Source organism: Buteo buteo, chromosome 33 (genome assembly GCF_964188355.1).
Source record: "Buteo buteo chromosome 33, bButBut1.hap1.1, whole genome shotgun sequence".
NCBI lineage: Eukaryota > Metazoa > Chordata > Aves > Accipitriformes > Accipitridae > Buteo > Buteo buteo.
The window spans coordinates 1781256-1802177 of NC_134203.1; the positions used below are offsets into that span (position 1 = coordinate 1781256).

General features: G+C 41.9%; 1 protein-coding gene across 1 annotated transcript; it reads right to left on the reverse strand.

Moving 5' to 3' along the window:
• Positions 1-4983: 4983 nt before the first annotated feature.
• On the reverse strand, positions 4984-14288 carry LOC142026392 (butyrophilin subfamily 2 member A1-like). The gene is made up of 8 exons (XM_075019351.1): positions 14216-14288; positions 12652-13008; positions 11640-11924; positions 10655-10753; positions 7481-7543; positions 6238-6258; positions 6046-6072; positions 4984-5559 (listed from the first exon to the last, which is right to left on the reverse strand). Exons 1-8 carry the CDS (start codon positions 14286-14288, stop codon positions 5015-5017), a joined length of 1470 nt encoding a protein of 489 aa, XP_074875452.1. The 3' UTR covers positions 4984-5014.
• Positions 14289-20922: the final 6634 nt, after the last annotated feature.

The window sequence follows — 20922 nt, forward strand, 5'->3', positions numbered from 1 at the left end:
AGCAACACATACTCTCCTCTTGCAGATCCATGTTCAAAGTCAGCTTATACCCAATTGCTGTAACAGTTAGTCAATGAGTATGAAACAGAGTTAGAGTTATTGCAAAACAACGACAACAACAACAAAATAAACCAACAAAACTCAGAAACGTTCAGTATGTTGTTCTAAAAATTCATAGCTCATAAAACCAACCACACCTGGTCACAACAAAGGGGCCATTTACCTGGACTCCAACAATGGTGAGCACTAGGACATCTTACCACAGAGATACAGTGAATCCCAGGGAGCCTGGATGATCAAAGGTCAGGAAGACATCTGGGAGTTTGCAAAATAGGTGACCACTCTCCACCTGTCTGAGGGGGATATGATACAGGTCTGTAAAAAGGAATGGTGGAGAGGAAGAACAGCAATGAATTGTTCCCTGTCTTGTCCAACACCAAAGGTATCTCCCAGGTTCTCCCAGTCTCTTTGGAAACTTTTCCAGGGTCCCACCTCAGAAGGCCTGAGAAAAGCAATGTATTCCACAGAGGTGCAACACTGTGGCTCATCTGTGCGCAGTCAGTTGTGACTTTACTCCCAGCAGCCACTCTCTTCTGTCTTTTACAGTTCCTCACATAGCCTGGCTAAATCAATCAGCACACCCCATTCCCTATCTCTATGGCTGCATTATCTTGCACCTGCAGCCTATCTTAATTCCCAACAAACTTGCATTCTTGTCCTCTCTTAGCAGAAAATGTTGGTGAACTGCTGAAGGGCAGAAAAAGAGTTGTTTGGTAGGGCAATAAAACTGGAGGAACTGTTAGTGCTGTAAGGAAGCATATGGGGAGTACACCATGGCTTGCAAGGGTCTAGCGTTTATTCTAAATGCCCAGAGGATAAGAGGGAGGCAATGCAAGCACAGTGCAGAAGAACATCAGACATCATACTAATCACCTGAAAGGCAGGTTAGAGGACAATAAGGCATGCCCAGGGAAGCCCCCTCCCTTTGCTTTACTGAAACCCAGAGTCACACTGAGCTGCTTGGCACAAAAGCTCAACTACATATCAAAATGCACAATTACCCACATTCTGAGTACCAACTGGCATTTACAACATCTTTTCATAATAGTCTATCTGAGGGACAGAATACTGACATTTATGTTTCAACCATTCAACATTTTGAATGAATTAAAGCAGCAAAATGTATATCTGGCTGTCACTGTTTTGTATATGTTTGCCCTCTTCTTCTACAACCCTTAATTCCCTGCTATGCTAAATATTTATACCTATATTACAAAGATCATTCTAGTAGATATTTACCATTCCAAAGCAGAGGATGTTTTACATTTTCAATCAACCACATTGGAAGAACATTATATATCAATAAAGTACCAGTTCAATGAGATAAAGTAACCTAAAACCACAGTACAAATCTCAAAGCAGTACCTGATTAACTAACATAAATTCTCATAGGTTTAGTTATTAAAATACTCCTTCCTTACTAATGCTAAGGTATCCTCCACTTTATTCCTTCTCGTTCATTAATCCTCAGATCTCACTAGTGAAGTTGTAAATAGAATATACCTACCCAAAAAGACATCTAGAATATATTCTTTTGCTATTTTCATTATGCATCCTTTGTAGCATTAAAAAAGTCTTGTGCTCTTACCTATGGGAAGGAGTGTCTTGGCTAGAGATTTTTAAAAATACAGGAAGGAACAAGATGACTCAAGTTACCACTGAAGTAGGAGGACCAATTCTGCACTACTGGGAAAATGATAAAAAATGCCTTTCACCTGTTGGTGAACTCAAGAAGTCTGATAGAAGCTGATAGGTAAATATGAGAGATTTATTTTGGGGGTGTATTGGGTGTCTGTGGCCACGTTTTGGGAGCAGGGGGGTTGCAAGGGTGGCCTCTGTGGTAAAAAGTGAGGAGCTGGTCCCATGTTGGACACAGCTGACTCAAGCTGGCGGCACCTCTGAGAAGACACGTTTATGACGGGGCAAAATGCAGCACGACAGTAAGGAGAAAAATGTGACAGAAACAACCCTGCCAACACCAAGGTCAGAGAAGGAGGAGGGGGAGGAGGTGCTCCAGGTGCCAGAGCAGAAATTCACCTGCAGCCTGCGGATAGTGGTGGAGCAGGTACCCACACTGGACCTGTGGAGGTCCCTATCCTGCAGCAGAGTGGATATTCTCTGAAGGAAACTGCAGCCTGTGGACACCCCACGTGGGAGCAGGTTTCCCACGCTGGAGCAGGGGAAAAGTGTGAGGAGGAAGGTCTGGCAGAGGGGAACCATTATGGACTGACCACGACCCCCCCCATTCTCTATCCCTCCGTGCCACTTTTGGTGGGGGGAGGTAGAGGAGTCAGGAGTGAAGGAGTGACGTTGGGCCTGGGAGAAAGGAGCATGGGGAGAAGGTGTTTTAGGTTTTGTCTTTCTTTCTTACTATCCAAATCTAAATAGCACTGAATTAAGTTAATTTTCCCCAAGTTAGGTCTGTTTTTCTCATGGTGGTATCAGACTGGACCATCTGGAGAAAGACTCCGAAGGGATGAAAAAGACCAGCAGGCAGGTTCTTCCATGGATTTTTGAGACTCCTTTGACTAGAGATTGTGTAAAGACCCATGCATGGTGGGAGGCATCCTGTTACCGTTTTCCGTGAGCCTGCTCCATGCCATCCACCCAGACCAAAGAGTTTTTGGGGTATAAGAGGTTTGCTACACACTACAGGCTACCCTTTTCTCATAATCAGCTCTCTGGTCTTGCCGATCATGCAAAAATTTGCCTACATCCTGCCATCACACTGGTAATGACATGGTATGCCATGGATTGAAACCACTCTGCATTCTCTAAGCTCCTTTCACTGGTGTAAATCTGTTCATTACCCTTCTATTCCTGGACCAACCTTTTGCCTGATGCACCCTCTTCAGGAAGGGAACACATCCATTGAACACCTGAATCCCATTGAGCAGGCTCCTTGCTGCCCCACTGGAAAATCAGGATGCATTGGGCAAAGGTGATAACTTTAAGGTGACCAGCTCAGCTGGAGATTTCTACTGGACAGACACATTGAATAAAGGCTAAATTGAGGGCACCTAAACCAAAGCAACTCTGTATCACTCTACATTCTGAACAGTACTCCTTCATGTATAATTCATGTATTAATTATCATATACTCATTATCATATACTCCTCATGTGTTAACTCATATAACAACCCATTTTGGTCTTCTGAAAAGTTCATAACCATTCTGCTCTGTCACTCCTGCCTCCTCACACTTCTTTCCTGCTCCAGCATGGGTCCTCTCCATGGGCTACAGTCCTTCAGGATGAATCTGCTCTAGTATGGGTCATCCATGGGATTTAGTTCCTCTCAGGAGAACCTACCCAGGGTGGGGTCTCCACAGGCTGCAGTCCTTCAGGATAAACCTGCTCCAGTGTGGGTTCTCCAGGGATTGCAGCTCCTTCAGGGAATATCCACCTGCTCCAGGCTTGGGCTCTCCATGGGCTGCAGTGTGAATACCTGCTCCAGCATGATGTCTCCACAGACTGCAGGGAAATACCTGCTCCATCGTGGATTATTCCAAAATTTTCATGGGCAGCAGGGAAGTCTCTGCTCTGGAGCCCAGAACCTTCTTCTCACAGAGGCCACCCCCGGCAGCCTCCCCACCTCCAGCTAAAAAAACCTTGCCATGTAAACCCAATACAATTTCTAACTGGAATTTGACCATTTTGACACAAACAGCTCTGAATATTTTTCAAACCAAATAGTTCAGAGACTGAAAAGAAGTTTTACTCTCCCCTCAGGCAGCCAAAATTTAACCAAGACAGGTGTGAAAACATGAAATAAAATGAAAAGAAAGTGCCGATGGTATTAAGATCAGTTTGCGTACAATTTATTATGAAGGTTTTGTGTAACGTTTTCATGCATGGTGAGACCTTCAGGCATTTAGTCACAGGAGGTCAGAAGAGGAGGAGGTGGTCCGTGAGCAGGCACCCCCCCGAAGGGATTGCAGCTCACACTGGAGCAGGTACACCTCTGAAGGGAGTGCAGCCCGTGGAGGACCCACGCTGGAGCACAGAAAAAGAGTGAGAAGGAAGGAATGGCCAAGAGAAACCACTATGTCATGAGTCCAACCCCTTGCACTGCTTGTTGCCCAACTGGAGAGACTGAGTGTAACCTCTGGTGATAGAAACATGAGGGGAGAGGTGTCTGGAGTGGAGTTGAGCCTGGGAAAGGGTGAAAAGTGATTGAAATGTTTGTCTTTTTTTCATTTCCCAATAATTGAATTCCCAGTAATTGAATCCTTCTGCCGATTGGCAGTAAATTAAGTTAAATTGCCAAGTCTAATCTCTGTTGCCCGTGACAGCAATTGGTTAAGTGATTTCCTGGGGAAGTAGGGAGTGAACATCTCTGCTGGGGCTGGCTGGTAGCCAGGGTCCACCCACCACAATGATGCAGAGAAGCAAGGTATGCTCAGTACCCTGCCAAATGTTAGCACCTTCTTGGAAAACACAATGTCTCTTTTTACTCTTCTTCCTACCTTGAATTTTCCAACAAGCTTAAAATTGAAAAGAAAAGTTTTCAAAACAACACCCTCTGCCTTCAAAATACATTTATTTCATTTCTTGATACAAGAATGGTAGCAGTTGGCTTGCCTAACTTTAGGGATGGCATTCAACCTAACATAAACACCAAACATGGAGTATGAGTCGTGTTGTCTAGAGAAGGAAAGACAGGCTATATGACATCACCTAAATTACAATTCTATCTTTAAGCAGCTGAAACCACTGCTGTACTGACAAGACTTTCATGACCTGTAATGGGAACTCAGACTCCTGCCTAGGTTTTTCTGAATCTGATCCCAATCTTCTTTCAACTAGCTGATTCTTTTCTCCTTTCTCATTTTTTTTCCCTGTTTCAGCTTCAGGTTTCTTCTTTTTAATTTTACATTCCTGATGCCTGAGATGTAACTTTTCCCTTCTTCTTTCCACTGAACTGTCTTTCCCTAAGCCTTTAGATCTCACAGTCATATTTCAAGAAGCTTTAGTGGGACAGGGGTTAAGACCGGGCGGATAAGAGGTGTGAGCGTCCCTTCCCTTTTGGATAGAAATGGGTAAAACATTTCTGCAGGTTCCTTCCCAAGCCGTAGAGGCATTCTCACCATGACGCCCATCTGCTCTGCATCATAAAAGTTCACTTGCCCTTCCTCCAAGTCCAGCAGCACACCGATCACTGAATTACCCGCCTGCTGCTTCGCAATCCTGTGGTCTCCTTTGCTAGAGAAAATCTCTCCCTGGGACCTGTGCAGAGCCCAGAAGTCCTCCCCGGGAAGGGTCCCTTCCTCCTCCTCTCTCCCCTTCTCCCTCAACACCCCCAGCACCCAGTCGTGCTGCTGGCCCACCTCCACCTCCCAGTAGTGTTTCCCAGCTGCAAACCCTTCCTTCCCCAGCAGGACAGGGACTGTGGAGGGAGCGTTTGGGCCAGCAGGTTCAGACGCACTGCTCTCCACATCTGGAGTCCCCGGCACCTGGAGCTCCAGGACTCGGCAGTCAGGATCCACAGTAATGGGAACTGGAGGGGAAAACGGGAATCACCCGATGAGCAGAGTGGCCCAGGGACCTCTCTCCCCATGGGGCTATGTGTTGAAGTGTTTGAGGGTCTGAGCGGTCCTGGTGCGATTCAACAAAGAATTTAAGCATTCCCCAGAAGAGGGCATGCAATCACTGATGAACTGGGAGGCACCTCAGGGCTGTCACAGCCGTGTCCTCTTTTGGGGCACAAGTCCACACACTCTACCAGAAATCTCTTTTCCACACGATCATCCATCCTCTCCAGATTTGTGTCCACATCCCACCCCAGACCTCGACGCCTTTCAGCAGCTCCTTTTCTCAGTCTTCCCAACAGCCACATCCCAACTTCATTAGCCTGTTAACCAAGCCAGGCATATTCCTGTGACTCCAGCTAGTCGGTCTATCTCCAACATCATGGCATTGTCATTTCAACGTGACTTGGACAGATGGCCACTGCATTTTCACACCCTTCCTCCTGCCAGCTTACCTGCGTGGCTCCGGGCTTCCCAGAAATCTACAGAAAGGAAAGAGAGTAGTGTTTTGTGAATCCATTGGGCAGTCAGATACTTATCAACCTACAGTATTTCTGTCTATTGATGTGCAATTCTGCCCCAGGGTTGACTTTTTACTTAATCAACCAGTACATATCACAATAAAATAAAACTTTTAAACCACTTACCCAGCTCAGCTTCTAATGTCTCTGAAAGAGAAAGATGTTCTAGTTATTAACACTAAATTTGTGAGGGTTTTTTCAAAGTCAGACAACCCCTAACAGTAGATCGAGCAATAACATTAGTCAGTATGAGTTTTTTTTAATTTGTGTGGTTTAAACTTTTGAGACTTTGTTGCAAGATGAGGAACACAAACTGGGCTTCTCAGGAAGGTCTGAATTTCTTTACAGTTGGCAAGCATTTTAGAGGACATTAGGTCAGCCAGTTGGACTGTGTGGAGGAAATCAGTTTCTTGGCTGTCATCGTAATGGTTCAGGAGGACGTGATTTGTAAGAAAAAAAACCACATGATGCAACATAGTTGTCTGTAGTTTTGGTGTAGTTTTTAGGTAAGAAAAACTCCCAGTAAGGAAGATTATTCATTATTCATAGAAGACTTCCAGAGAGGTCTTATAGCAGCCGTGTGACAAATTTCTTGAAGGAGAAAATCGAATCTCACTGTGAGGAGATATTTACATTGGATTCACCCTCACAGAAGACCTATCTGAACACTTGCTTTATTTTTTATGAGGTTTGTAAAAATGTAAGATTTATACAAGGTGTTTTCTTACCAAGGTTATTTCTCTTTTCCAACATTGCTGTAAAAGAATAATAAGTGAAATGAAAACTCAAGGAGATAACGATTAAGAGGTGAGATCTGAAGGAAGTAATTCTATCCCTGTGCAAATTCTGAAATTATTTTTTCCCTTAAAATTTGCCGTGTGAAAACTTGTCAACTTAAATTCTTAAAAGCATGTGTTGTGGATAAAGGTCAGGTGTAAATTAACACAACTATACTGCACTGTTCCTATGCTCTAGAGTTATGGCATTCTTTTTTTTCTTTTTCTTACCCTTCTTCCCTTAGTTGTACACTTCCAGTGCTGTCTGAAGTGTTGTGCCCTGGGTGGGAAACCTCATGGCATCTCAGCAGAATCTAGGTATCCTACTATAAATAGCTGAATTTCAACCCAAATGAAGATAGTCAGAATAGCTTGGTATGCAGGATTAGGTGACCAAATGCAGGTGTCTATTTTTGAGTTCTCTAGGTGCCATTAGCAATATTGCTAATCAATATTGATGGCACTGATAGTTTCCTCCTTATTGTGGCATAAGTTGCCTAATGTTATTTGTCTACTGCCTATTCACAGGCACAAGCTGTGTAGTGTTATTTGAGATGCCCTAAAGTCTCCTGCCTGGCATTGAGGTGGCCTACTCATCCAAAAGGAGTTGACCTCCAGGAGGGTCTTCGCTGTATGTGTCCTCTCCAGGTGGGTATCTGGGTTGAGGTATGAAGCAGAAAGAGAGGGGGAAGCATGACATGGCATTTTCCTTAGTACTCATTTTGTATGTAACTAAATATCCAAGCCAATATTTCTCAGGGTACAGAGTCTGAGCCATATATTTTTGGCTTTGTGATGCTGGTTACAGCTGTTTGAATAATTTGACCAGAAAGTAAAAAAAAAGTAGGTCAGAGCTTCAAGAAATCTCACTACAGTCAGCAAGACTCCAGGCAGAGAGATTACACAGGAGCAGAAAAGTATCACAAGTTTCTTAGAAGCAGAGCCACACTAAGTAAAATTTTTCATCAGTGACTAAAAATGAAATAGAAGTAACATTCATTTGAATAAAGGCAAGCTGTTATGCTTTTTTATGAACTAGCTTATTTTCTTTCTCTCTTACATACCTGTTTGTAAAAGTTGATTAACTATATTTACCTCCTCCGACTGTTTTCTTGCATGATTCTAAGTTGATCAACAAACAAAACAAAAAAAAGGAAGGAAAAAAAAAACATTACTGGCTGGCCAGTTGGTTTAATTTACAAGTTTAAAATGATAAGACAAGCTTTTAAATTATTTTGTTGTCCTCATTTACTAAAGCTCCAACAAGTTATTTGAAAATGGATCATTTTTTAATTTATAATCAAACTTGAAAGCAGGTCGCAAAAATGTTTTCTAAAGGGAACAGACACATCCAGAAGTACTTCATATGAAAATCTACATCTCATTTGCTCTTTTGGGGTTGTAAATAATATGCATCCTAGAAGTACTAAAAAGAACAGTAGAAGTGTGTCCTTACCTAGTTTTACCATCAAACATACTCCTTCTGCAAGAAATTATATGGGATTATTAATAATGTATAAGTTTCTGTTTCTCTTAGCTGACTACAAAGACAATACCCTCAGGAACACCCAGAGACTTCTATCATTTTAGAAACTTAAATTGAATCTCACTGGTAAGTTGAAAGGCCAAAATGAGGTAATGGAGCTCCTCTAGACTATGTCTTGTTTACTGTTATTATTTGACAAGAAACATTTGCTGATGACACACAGAATTTGCAGAAATTGCGGAAGAAATTGTTACTTGTTTCTTCAGGCTAGACTGGATTGAGAGGATCAGAGATGAGAGTTTGATGACCTTGATGAGAGCATCAGAGTCAAAGCCACGGGGTGCAATTTAGCAGTGAACAGTTCAAGGCTTGTTATTTGAATTTATTTTTCTCTAATAATCTTGGGAATTATTAGCAGGTGAGAACAGAGGAGGCAAAAGATCAGAATACATGGATTACTGTGATCCAGCTGTGCAAAAAATGGAGCATAAACCTGGCATAGAACAATGGCATTTTCAGAGCAATTACAGCATCGATACGGTTATACCTCAAGATATTAGTGCAATCATACTAGATCATGGTGTATCAGCCTGTTCACCATCTTGCAAGCATCAGAGGATTACCCTGAGTGATCTACTCTACTTCAGACTACCTATGGAGTGGCCAATACTTTTTAATTATAAAGGATAACTTGAGCAATTGCCATCAAATGCTTTATGCCGATAAGGACTGCTACTTTGGAGATTCATGTCCAAGAAATCAAAAAGCCCTAGAAGAGTGTCTTTGATTTTATGTTTTCAAGATATCCTCACAGTTTTCAAGGAGCATTTACCTCTTACCATGTTCTCCTTCAAGTTTACTAGGAAAAAAAAAAAATTGCAATATTAATTATTGACTATCTCAAAACAATAAAACATAAATTATACCAGTCAAAGGATCTGGAATGCTAGTTGGAAGTTGAACCCATCAGTTCTTTTAACAGAGGGTTATTTCAATACCAGAAGACCTTAGGAATACCCAAAGAGAAAAGAGCTACTGGAACAGCAACCAATTTAGTGAAGAAGCCCCTCTACAACCTCACATCTGGGGAAATGATAGAGGCAAGGAGAACTTCCACGTGCAAGTAGGTAGGCAGATAAAAAAAGTTTGTATTGGATTCACCAGCTGATGCTGACACTGATAGGACAAAGGGTAATAGCTTTAAAATGAAAGAGCGTGGATTTAGACTAGATGTAAGGAAAAAATTCTGTGAGGGTGGTGAGGCACTGGAACAGGTTGCCCAGAGAAGTTGTGGATGCTCCATCCCTGGAAGCGTTCAAGGCCAGGTTGGATGGGGCTTTGACCAGCCTGGTCTAGTGGAAGGTGTCCCTGCCCATGGCAGGGGGGGTTGCACTTTAAGTTCCCTTCCAACCCAAACCATTTGATGATTCTATGGTTTCAGTGTATATATATATATATATATTTATTTATGTATGTATTTATTTATTTATTTTTATTCTTGTCTTGGGGAAGAGTGAGCTCTGGAGGAATACAAGCCACTGACTTGTTGTATTGGAGTCCATACAGCAGGAGAGTACCCCAACTTGTCTGTGCTGACAAGAAGATCTGCCTAGGAGTGTAAGAAGCAAAGCTCCCTGCTTAAGCAGCAGTGGCAGTACGCAGAGCTGAGCAGGGTCCAAATACCCCCCACTTCAGCCAGGTGCTCTAAAAAACTGAAATACTTAAATGTTGATCATGCCTGCATTATTATCACACGTATAAAACTGCTTCTGAGACTGTTGCTGGCTCAGAAGCATAAACTTTTCTCCTCAAATATGTTCACATGGGTTTATATTCAGCTGCTTCACTACTCACCTGCTTTACGGCATTGTTTATAACTACCTGGAAAAAAAATAAACTTTTTAAATTTTTGTTTTATTTTTTAAACAAGATGTGTATTGAGAATATCGAAGTAAAACCTCAAACTTTCTCATTTTAAAATTAAATTTTTTTCAAAAATCCACTATTCTAAAAGCTAAAATCATATTCTGTGTTTGTAAATATCTGTGATCATACAAAATGGCATCTCATAGAAGTGACCTCCCTGTAAAAGATTCTCTGTCCATTCACACATATGCAACTCCCCACCCTACTATACATTTAACTCTATGTCTGTTAATTTTGTCTCTCTCCCCCTCATTCCCATATGTTTGTTTCTGAATCTGTTACTTAAGTTTTCATTAACTGTGTTTTGCATTGTAGGTTAAAACTTGCATATCAAGTTGTAGGTGGAAATACTTACTGTGTAGTTTATAGCAGATAGCAGCAATAACAGCTATATTAAGAAATAAAATTACAAGGAACGCCATCATCCAAGGTGAAGTGGAAGGAAAGAAGACATCTGTAAAATATAAATGGTGTTCCTTTCACTGAATGTTTGTGAAACACCTATGGCAGGCTCCAGCGGCCAAAGCATATGCATCCAGTGCCATTTTATTTGCTGTAATGTATCCTTTACAGGTTGCAGGACTCGCTTGAAATCCAAAATATCCAAAGTTCTGCTCTGCCAGCTATACCAGGCCATCGGAGATAGTATTAGATGCCTATGTGCAGGTGATCAAGCTGGGCTCCTGCACTGCATACACCCATATTCCAACTGCCATGGGTAGAGGCATGTTTGGAGAAGGTACCTCTTCATGAGGGAGATGTGCTGAGAAGCCCATCTCTGATGCCAGTATTTGCACCGTTGAGCCACATAATGATGTTTTCAGCAAAGTGGCATTCCAGATTGGAAAAAGGATCTCCCTCTTCCCCTTTTGAAATGAAATTGCCTACTTTCCAGACTAGGAATCCATCTAAAGGGAGGAACACGCTGAAGCTCAGAGTAATCATGGTGGTGTTAGGGAGAGAGAAGAGGATGGGAACGGACAGTTGGCATTTCGTATTGGCATAGTCCAGCTGTCTCAGGTCATTGTGCTGGGTATCCTGGCAGCATCGTAGGGTCCTTGTTAACCCCATTGACATTCCTAAATCCTTCCCCCTCCAAACTGGCACAGTGCTCTCAGGTGGCAGCTAACGAGAGCCCTGCATTAGTATTTATAGCTAAGTTGTATCTTGGAAGTAACAAGTGATCTAAGACACAAAGATGGACTTCTTATCATGTTATCCATCTAAACACTAGTCATGTTTGTGCATGGGCTGGGTGTCCAGGATCACCCCAGGGTCAACGGAGAGGACAGCAGCCTACCAAGCGGTCCTGACAGCGATTGATCCTGGAGGTCACTCACCTGAAATCAGGACTCGGGATTCACAGATTGCGTTGAGAAGGTTATTGACTACCCTGCAGGAGACTTCCTTGTCAGATCCCCGTTCGAGAATCATGGAACTTACAACATCAAAAACGCCTGAAGATGTCTTTGTGTTTCGGGTGGTCACTTCCTCCTTCCGTGTCTGTCCTTTGCTGTTCAGCCAAACTACTTCGGGCTCTGGAAACCATCCCTGTGACTTGCAGGTGAGGCCAATGCCCTGACCCACAGGACCATCCAGGAAAACTGAAGACTCATCACCTTTAGCTATAGAACAGCAAACAAACAAGCTCCAACAAACAGGAGACGAGATATTCTCTCACCAAACAGTACATGGTGGGAAGGTCTTCCCCAGATTTATCTATAAACACAGTGTGTAAATTTATCAGATTTGAAATTTTAGTTCTCATTAAATTGCTGGTAAATAGCTCTTCCTGTGTTACATTAAAATGGGGCATTTGCACATAACTTCCCTTTTACAGTTTTAATAGAGACAAATCTTTGGACTGATTTTTTTGTTATCTCCACGAACAACTGGAATTAAAATAAAGTAGCATTGCACTGACTGGAAATTTCTTGGTAAAACAAAGTTGGACGACACCATGAATAGATGAAAATTGGAATACTGGACAGAAAATGAGATGATGTGTAGGGCAAGAGCAGAAGAAACTGGTTGCAGTACCAAATGCAGCTTCGGTTGCTTCACCTCTGCAAAACCAGGCTTGTTTTACCATAGGATTCATCTCTCTCTAACCTTTAAATGTTTTAAAGCTAAGGTGTTGCCTACGCTCCCTCTGCAAGACATGGTAAAAAGACCTCTATGATGGTTCAGAGTCTGCTGGCGATAGAGGTAGCCTAACCTATAGCAGAGGCTGATCTTTCATATGGCTAAGAGCAAGGCAGATTAATCCAGCCCATTGGCACCCCATAGACCTTTCCGATTTTATACAACTGGACAGAGGAAGAAGCAGCAAATGCCTGCCATTCCACTCACCCGCCACAACCAGGTCAACCACCGCTTCATCATACCAATTCTCAAAAAAGACACTGCAGGTGTACTCCCCTTTGTCTGAGAGCGTGACATTTTTCAGGTGAAGAGACACGTTTCCCTTATTAAATTCAGACCAAAAAAAATTTGTCCTGCCCCGGTATGTCTCATCCTCATGAACTGGATTGCGTGAGTTTTTTCCACCATAAGTGGTCACATGAATTTTTTTGGAGTGTCCAGTAAACACCCAGTGAACAAGTAGTCTCTCAGGGATTATCTTAATTGTCAGCTGACAGGGCAGGATGACTCCTTTTCCAATGACTCCAATGACAGGCTTGTCGGGAGTAATAATTTTATACTGGCCTGCAAGAAGATATAGATGTAAAACTTACCTGTCATAGAATCATAGAATAGTTTGGATTGGAAGGGAACTTTCAAGGTTATCTAGTCCACCCCCCTTGCAATGAGCAGGGACATCTTCAACTAGATCAGGTTGCTCAGAGCCCCGTCCAACCTGACCTTCAATGTTTCCAGGGATGGGGCATCTACCACCTCTACCAGGCGGAGACTGATGGGACAACAGGACTGGAGAGGAAGATACCCCGTGACAGTAATCACATCACATCTCTGTAGGTAATGAGCATATACAAGCACAGTTTTGTAACCGAAGGCCCCTGCCATCCTCTGCCATCCTTCACCACTACCACTTATCCTAAGAACACAGCGTAACTTCAAGCAGATGCTGCTGAAAATACTGAGCTCGGTCTGTAGACTGGCTCAGAGGTAGAAATGCCATGTCTATCATGCAGAAAGGCTAGCTCACTTTGTAAAGTTGGAGCTCACAAAGGCAGGATTTCACCTACCTAATTTCAGATGTCCATAATCTTTTCACCCGGACAGCCGCTTTCAGTGATGAAGCACACCACCAGAAGTGTATTTCATTTCAAACGCAGGCGACTTGTTGCAAAATGGCCATTAGTGGAAAAGGACAAGCTTAGTGTTGAGGTTTAACAGCAAAAATAGTAATGGCCCTTTACTGAGCTTATTTTGCCCTTCAGTTCAGTACTCTAAAGTGGGAGACCCAAAAAGAAACCTAGGCTTTCTCAGCATGACAAAGTGACAGGGTCAGCCAAGCTGAAAAATGACTCCAAAACAGAGAAAGAAAGCTCTCTGAAAAACAGTTATGGGGCCCCTGTGAATCTATAACCCCATCTTGAAGGTTTAAGTGAGTCTTTTGTATTGCCTAGGCCTTCTGCCATCTGCATGATTGAAGTGTATTAAGATTTCATATAATGCTACTGTGTCATTCCGGCTTCAGAAAATGAGTGGAGGGAATGGTGGGTGTATATATAAAAAAATATGTATCTCTCTCTGTATATTTTTATATATATATATATAAAAAATCAGGTAATGATACAAATATGCTGCAAATAAAATATGTATTGCCACCTCCCCATCCCCACCCCCCCAAATCTACACCTCTTTTTTTTCCTTCTATATCTATCCACTAGCTCTGGAAATTAGGTAACTTTTTAAATCAAATTGTAATTAGAACAGAACCTAGATTTACCTGTGACCAAACGAATTATCTGTAGGAAAAGAATGATGTGAAGAGTTGTTGCCTGCTGAAATCTGGAACCCATCACCTTGCAGTTTTGTAAGACATCAATAAGCAAAACTTGTAGGGCCAATCTTACCAGACTCCTGTAATCTTTTCAAGCACAGAACAGAAAATGGGAAAAGCAAATCAAACTAGAGCTGCATGTTTCTCTATATACTGCTGTATATGGAGTGACGCGAGGACAAATCCTCAGAGGTGTTTAGGTACCTTCGAGTGAAATTAGGAAAATGACAGAATAAGCTGTTTTTAACAAAAGTCAGTCAATTAAGTTGTGATTCTAAGACTTACACTTGGCTATCAGAGAAAAGAGAAGTATTTCTGAGAGACCTAGAACAGTATATTAGGTCTTAAGGGCCCCTCACAGGCCTGGTCCCCAAGTGTCCATGAGACACACAGTGTTCAGGAAACTTCTAGCCAGGATAGCAACATTTTTCTAGATGACATAAGGCTAAATCTAAACCCAGTAGGATGTGTCTAACTTCAGACAGGTGAGACCCTCAGGCAGACAGAAATCTTTAAAAAGCTCCTTTATTTCCAAGTTCTGCTAGAAAGCATCTACTGTGCGCTGAAACTCCATATGTTGTTTCTCTTACTCATACTTGCTTGGTCAAAACTTCTGGTGGTGGTGGTTGGAGGAAGAAGCTAGGATTTCTAGAGAGGATCTTCAAAAATGCCTGAAGACAAAAAAAGACTTCTACATCATTCCTGTTCTGAGTAAAAAGCTTACACGCTTCTAACATTAGTGGATACACGTCCCATTTGAAAACATGCATTCAATTTGGGAAATTCCTGACCTAAGTAACACACACTGGCTGTCAAAAGATTATTCCAAGCCCATATCAGTCAGTACGAGCAGCAATGGGTGAAATTCACCCGCTGTATATCAGTTAAGTAAGTACGTTTGGATACTTGGAGAGAAATACATATGTAAGGTGAAGTGACCTATTGATTGCTATAAAGAAAGTCAGAGAGGATACACTGGCATGCAGATTCCAGGGGTGTAAATTTAGGTGCACAGAATCTCACCCAATGTTTCAACAGGTTTTTTAGTATAAACTGTAAGTAATTCCCTCCACCCAGAGCTTTCCATGTGACCTCTGAAAAAATTACACCGACCTAGACTACTCATGTCACAAAACTCAACATGGGAAGAGACTGGTTTCCTTAGAGCCCAGCAGCATTTCTGTTCATATGTAAGGTCTACAGAACACGCTCAGTGCTCGCTTCCTTGTGGAGGCTAACCCACACGCATCTTTACTTTCCTAAAAAAGGAGAAGCATGAAGCACTGAAGAGTCAAAAAGGAAGCTAGGGATTGCGAGTGCAGAATACCAAGCCCATTGTCATAATCTGCACTCATTCATTGCTATTTCCATTGAAAAATTAACTGTTTACTCAAATGCAAAGTTAGCTTTTCCAAGATCTAGAGTGAAAGAAGGAAAAATAAAAAGGATTAAAAACTGCAGCAAAGCTACAGAGCCTTTTCTGTCTTGCTTTTGATTTATTTCTGTTTTACACTCCTCCAAATAAAGCTAAAAGCTCTCAGACACAGGCCAACTATTATTGTTTAAAAAGGAAAGACAGAAAATAAATGCCACAGATTTGCAGCATTCACCAGCTGGAAAATTTAGCCAAGATTTATTACTTGCACATGCATGAATGCAAAAATCATTATCCTTTATATTGATTATCATCAGAATAATTTTATACCTGCATGATAATTCATTAATTAAGATTGCCTACATCATGGTATATATAATAAGTCGTATTGGTATATAGCTACCAGACAAGCACATAACAAGTCTATATTTCTGACACAAAAAGAGCAAATAAATTTGCTTTCATCAGTGCAAGTATGTTTCAGAATCAGCACATTGCAGTCCTCAAACCAACCCCATCCATTACAACAGTTTCAGCAAACTCTCTCTTTCAAGCAACCTACCAAAAAACAATTAGCATTTCAGTGACTAATTTCTTTAATAAAGGTTGCTAGCAGGTAGCATCTGATTAAAAATCAAAATCATAGATCAGATTCAGGCATTATGCACTCTTAAGCAAGCAGGCTGTTTTATTCATTACAGTAAGGCAATAAACAAAGAGAAACTTAAATGTTTTCTAACAAGTTCATTAAAATGGCACCCACAAATGACTACCGTATTCTCACTGATCCAGGCAAGAAAGAAGCCTTTTTAATTCCAAACCGGAATCATTCCCTAGGGACTGTAAACAGCAAACCACCAGCTCAATATTCATGCAAACCCCTCCAAAAACCTAATCGTGCACAATGCTGTTTCAGGCAGAATTTAATTCCTTACCTGAATAGCAAGATCCAAAGTATCCATTTTAAATTCAGCATGGATTATGGAAGTAAGGAACCTTTGGCTTGTATCGCCTGAACACACACACTTTCCTTTTCCATATCTATAGAGGCGATAGACTTCACTAATTTCCTCACTAAAGCTTCCAAGTATTGAAAACCGAACTTTCACCATGAGCAATGTTTTGCCCTTGGGTGCAAGATTCCAGCCGATACCTGCAGATACCAACACACCTAGATCCAAAGTACAGCAAGAGGATTATGTTTCAAATCCTTTGCAAGTCATTTTCTAGTATGGCTTTCAGACAATTAAATAAAACTGAGAAAACAGTGTGAATGGGAGGTAGAGAAACCAAAATGGGGTGTTGCATGAGCCCATTACCAACTAGGATGATTTGAAGTTAGAAGTATGAATATACAAGACAGAGACCAGGTAGGAAACCACAGAAATTTTAAAATTGGGCAATTTAGAACTTTAAAGTGCAAGACCTTCTCATTCACTTACACCAGTTTGCTTTATTTGCTAGAGAGAGAGGAAGTTAAGATCTGTAGTGAGCAGGAAAATAACTTGATTTACAAGACTCAGACCCTTCACAGAGAAAAAGATTAATGAACATCTAAATGGGGCTCAATTCCTCTTCACTTAAAGGTGGGATGTATCCTGCATACAAAAGTGTTGTAGGCATGAGGCCACACCTAGATTTAAAACTCTGGGGGGTTTTATGGCCCCCAGGCAGGATCAATCATGTTTGCAGAGCTGCCTGTCCCTCCTTTGACTGCAGAGGGAGAATAATCATCCAGCTGAGATCCGAAACTTCGTCTTCAAACAGCCAAGGTCACAGCAGCTTAATTGCACCCAGGGAATCCAGGACTGTGATTGCTTTAATCAAATATGGTAGTTTATGATACCGTGAGATGAACCATAACTCAAACTCCACTGTCTTTCACAGTCTAAGGGAAATAAATGTTTGTTTCACGTGAAGATTATCTCTGAAAATGCAGGCACCTCTCTCCACAGACATGGTATTCAGGACCATCCTGATAAATTAATGGAAAGCTAAATCTTGACACATTGAGGTGGGCTCCCATTATCAAGCTTCTGACCAAAACATGCAGTTTTCTGATTATTGCTTTGTCCCTCACACACTACATCCTCAAAAATCCGCCAGAAATGTTTTTAAGGTTACATATACACCATCTTTATGCAACAGAGAGATGGAAACTTAGAAAGAGATATTGCTTTCACTGGCTGTACTGTAAAAAAAAAGCTGTAAATGGTAACTTTTTTTCCTAAAGAGTAGCTCCTTTCCTGTGGAAAAGAAAGCACTGTCTTACTGCCTCATTAACTGAAGGGTTTGGTTATTTGCTAATTATGCTCCAGTGTGCAGTTGCAGTTCTCTTACAAAACTAGCCAGCTCATATTTTCAGAAGCACTGCTGCTAGATTAGGCTCATATTAGATGATACCCAAACAGCACTTTGTTACCTATCTCAGATAGTTTCTGATAAGTAACAATAAAATCTTCTCAGAAGTGACATGTTAGTTAGGCAGAAAAGACCTGCTGTCAATATTGACACTATGGTGATCTCCCTTCCTCCACCTGCATCCCTAACAAAATTAATTCATGCTTTCTATGTGCCCATTTTCTAGATGGGATCATCACTCATGAGGCTGCAAGATGGACGTGCAGAATTCTCCTCGTCAATCATGACTCCATCTAGGAAATGTCAAGATTCACATGAGAAAACATCACATTTTGCACTCTTGATGTCATTGTAGGCTCCATCACTCAGCAGGTTCATTTTTGAGCAATCTCCTCCGTGCTTTCTTCAGTTTTGTCTCTGGAAAGACCATCTTGCAAAACTGTTTCATGCTCCTTCAGAAGTCTCCTTTCCTATGTGACTGTAGGATTTAACACAAATGCACTATTCCCAGATGTCATGGTGTAAAGAGAAAAGAAATATTTTTCTTTAGTTATCTTGGAGGGAGTTTGAGAGTAGGTCCAACTGAGTGTTCAGCAGAACTCAGCCTTGAGTAATGGGGACACTCTTTCTCTTTGTATCAAATGTGCCAGTGGAGGTTCCTAAGAGTTATTTTATTCTATTTTATTTTATTTTATTTTCCCAGACAGCATTTCAGCTAGCTCAAGAACTCCAGCTAGGCAGTTACTACAGGGAAATAGATTGTGACTGTAGCCCTACTACATAGATTAATTCCCTTGGAATAGCACAAATACTTGACTTTCCCTAGACAAATAAGCAACTGTTTTCATAGCCCTTACAGAAACTTCACAGCCCTGAGAAAATCCACTGCTCAATCAAATTCAGATCAAATTGATCGAATTAGCCTCAAGAGTTAGAAGTATAGAATCCTAGAATCATAGAATGGTTTGGGATGGAAGGGGCCTTAAAGATCATCTAGTTCCAACCCCCCTGCCATGGACAGGGACACCTTCCACTAGACGAGGTTGCTCAAAGCCCCATCCAACCTGGCCTTGAACACCTCCAGGGAGGGGGCATCACAACTTCTCTGGGCAACCGCCTTCCAGTGCCTCACCACCCTCATAGTGAAGATTTTCTTCCTTATATCTAATATAAATCCATGCTCTTTCAGTTGAAAGCCATTACCCCTTGCCCTATCACTACATGCCCTTGTAAAAAGTCCCTCTCCAGCTTTCTTCTAGGCCCCCTTTGGGTACTGCAAGGCTGCTAGGTCTCCCCAGAGCCTTCTCTTCTCCAGGCTGAACAACCCTAATTCTCTCAGCATGTCTTCATAGGAGAGGTTCTCCATCCCTCTGATCATCTTCATGGCCCTCGTCTAGGCTCACTCCTACAGGTCCATGTCCTTCTTATGTTGGGGGCCCCAGAGCTGGATGCTGTACTCCAGGTGGGGTCTCATGAGAGCAGAGTAGAGGGGCAGAATCCCCCTCTCGACCTACTGGTCAGGCTTCTTTTGATGCAGCCCAGGATATGGTTGGCTTTCTGGGCTGTAGACATATATTGCCAGGTGACATTGAGCTTCTCGTCAACCAACACCCCCATGTCCTTCTCCGCATGCCCGCTCTCAATCCACTCATTCCAGCCTGTATTTGTTTTGGGGATTGCCCCGACCCATCTACAGGACCTTGCACTTGGCCTTGTTGATGTTCATGAAGTTTGCATGGGCCCACCTCTCAAGCCTGTCAGGGTCCCTTTGCATGGCATCCCTTCCCTCCAGCATGTCGACCGCACTACATAGCTTGGTGTCATCATCAAAATTGCTAAGGGGGCACTCAATCCCACTGTCCATGTCGCCAACAAAGATGTTAAAGACCACCAGTCCCGGTACCTACTCCTGAGGAACGCCACTCATATGAAAGAGATGGGTACAGTTTTCCTTTGTAGTCTTTGTTTCCACAATCATGCCTTTGTTTCAAGAAATAAAAAAAAATCTGGCAAAACACCTAATCAGTAGGTTTTGAATTTCCATGACAAAAAGAAAGAAAAACGGGACAAAAGACACACAACCCCTCCACCCCAAAAATATCAAAACAAACCCAAACCCCCAAAACAACAACAACCACCAAAAAAAAAACCCAAAGAAAAAACGTAGCATTATACTGCCACACACAAAAGCTCTGGGACATCCCTTTTTCAAGAATCTTCAGTGCAATCTGGATATAGAAGGAGAGACAGCAGTCTCCTGAGAGCACTAAATGCTTCTTCACAGGATGGCCAGGAGTCAGAGAAACTGAAGGATAAAAATGAGAGGGAAGTTGACTGAAATTGTTTTCTGATCTTCAACAGGACATAAAAAGAACAATATGGGGAAAAAATTGCAACACTGCCAAGATCCAGATATATTTGCAAACAGAGGGAAACACCTGAGCATGCAATAGAAAAGTACCCTGCTAAGTTATTCATGACATACTTGTAAGTCTTCCTGCAGTGATTTCTGGTTAAATGCTGGTTGAATAGAGAATGATTTTGCACAGGAGGATGAGGAGGAACATCCCTACCTTTTTCCAGCTAGGAGTATAGAGAGATAAATTGGGAAGCAAGAAGCTATTTTGGCCTTGCAACATGAATCTTGGCAGCTACCTTTTCCCCAGTCATACTGTCCAATCCTCTCTAGCCCTATTGGATGTGGAAAATGCAATCACAAGCTTCAGTGGTAATAAAGATATGAGGACAAAGGTTCACCATAACCATTTCCCATAAAGAAGTCTTAAGGTTCTTACTGTTCAGGTAAGAAATAATACTTTTGCTAAATCCATGAAGAAAACCCGTTGCATTTACTTGAATTAACTGGTATGGATTTGATCAGTTGCACTGACAGAAATGAACCTGCCTGCTGTAGATG

Bases quoted from the DNA above. Each gene is read 5' to 3' on its own strand.
- LOC142026392 (XM_075019351.1), bottom strand. From the start codon at position 14,288: ATGGGTTCCAGATTTCAGCAGGCAACAACTCTTCACATCATTCTTTTC. The intron at 7,544-10,654 runs GTAAGTATTTCC...ACCTCAACCCAG, and splicing joins TATCTGCTATAAACTACACA to ATACCCACCTGGAGAGGACA. The intron at 6,259-7,480 runs GTAGGCCACCTC...TTTCTCTTTCAG, and splicing joins GGTCAACTCCTTTTGGATGA to AGACATTAGAAGCTGAGCTG.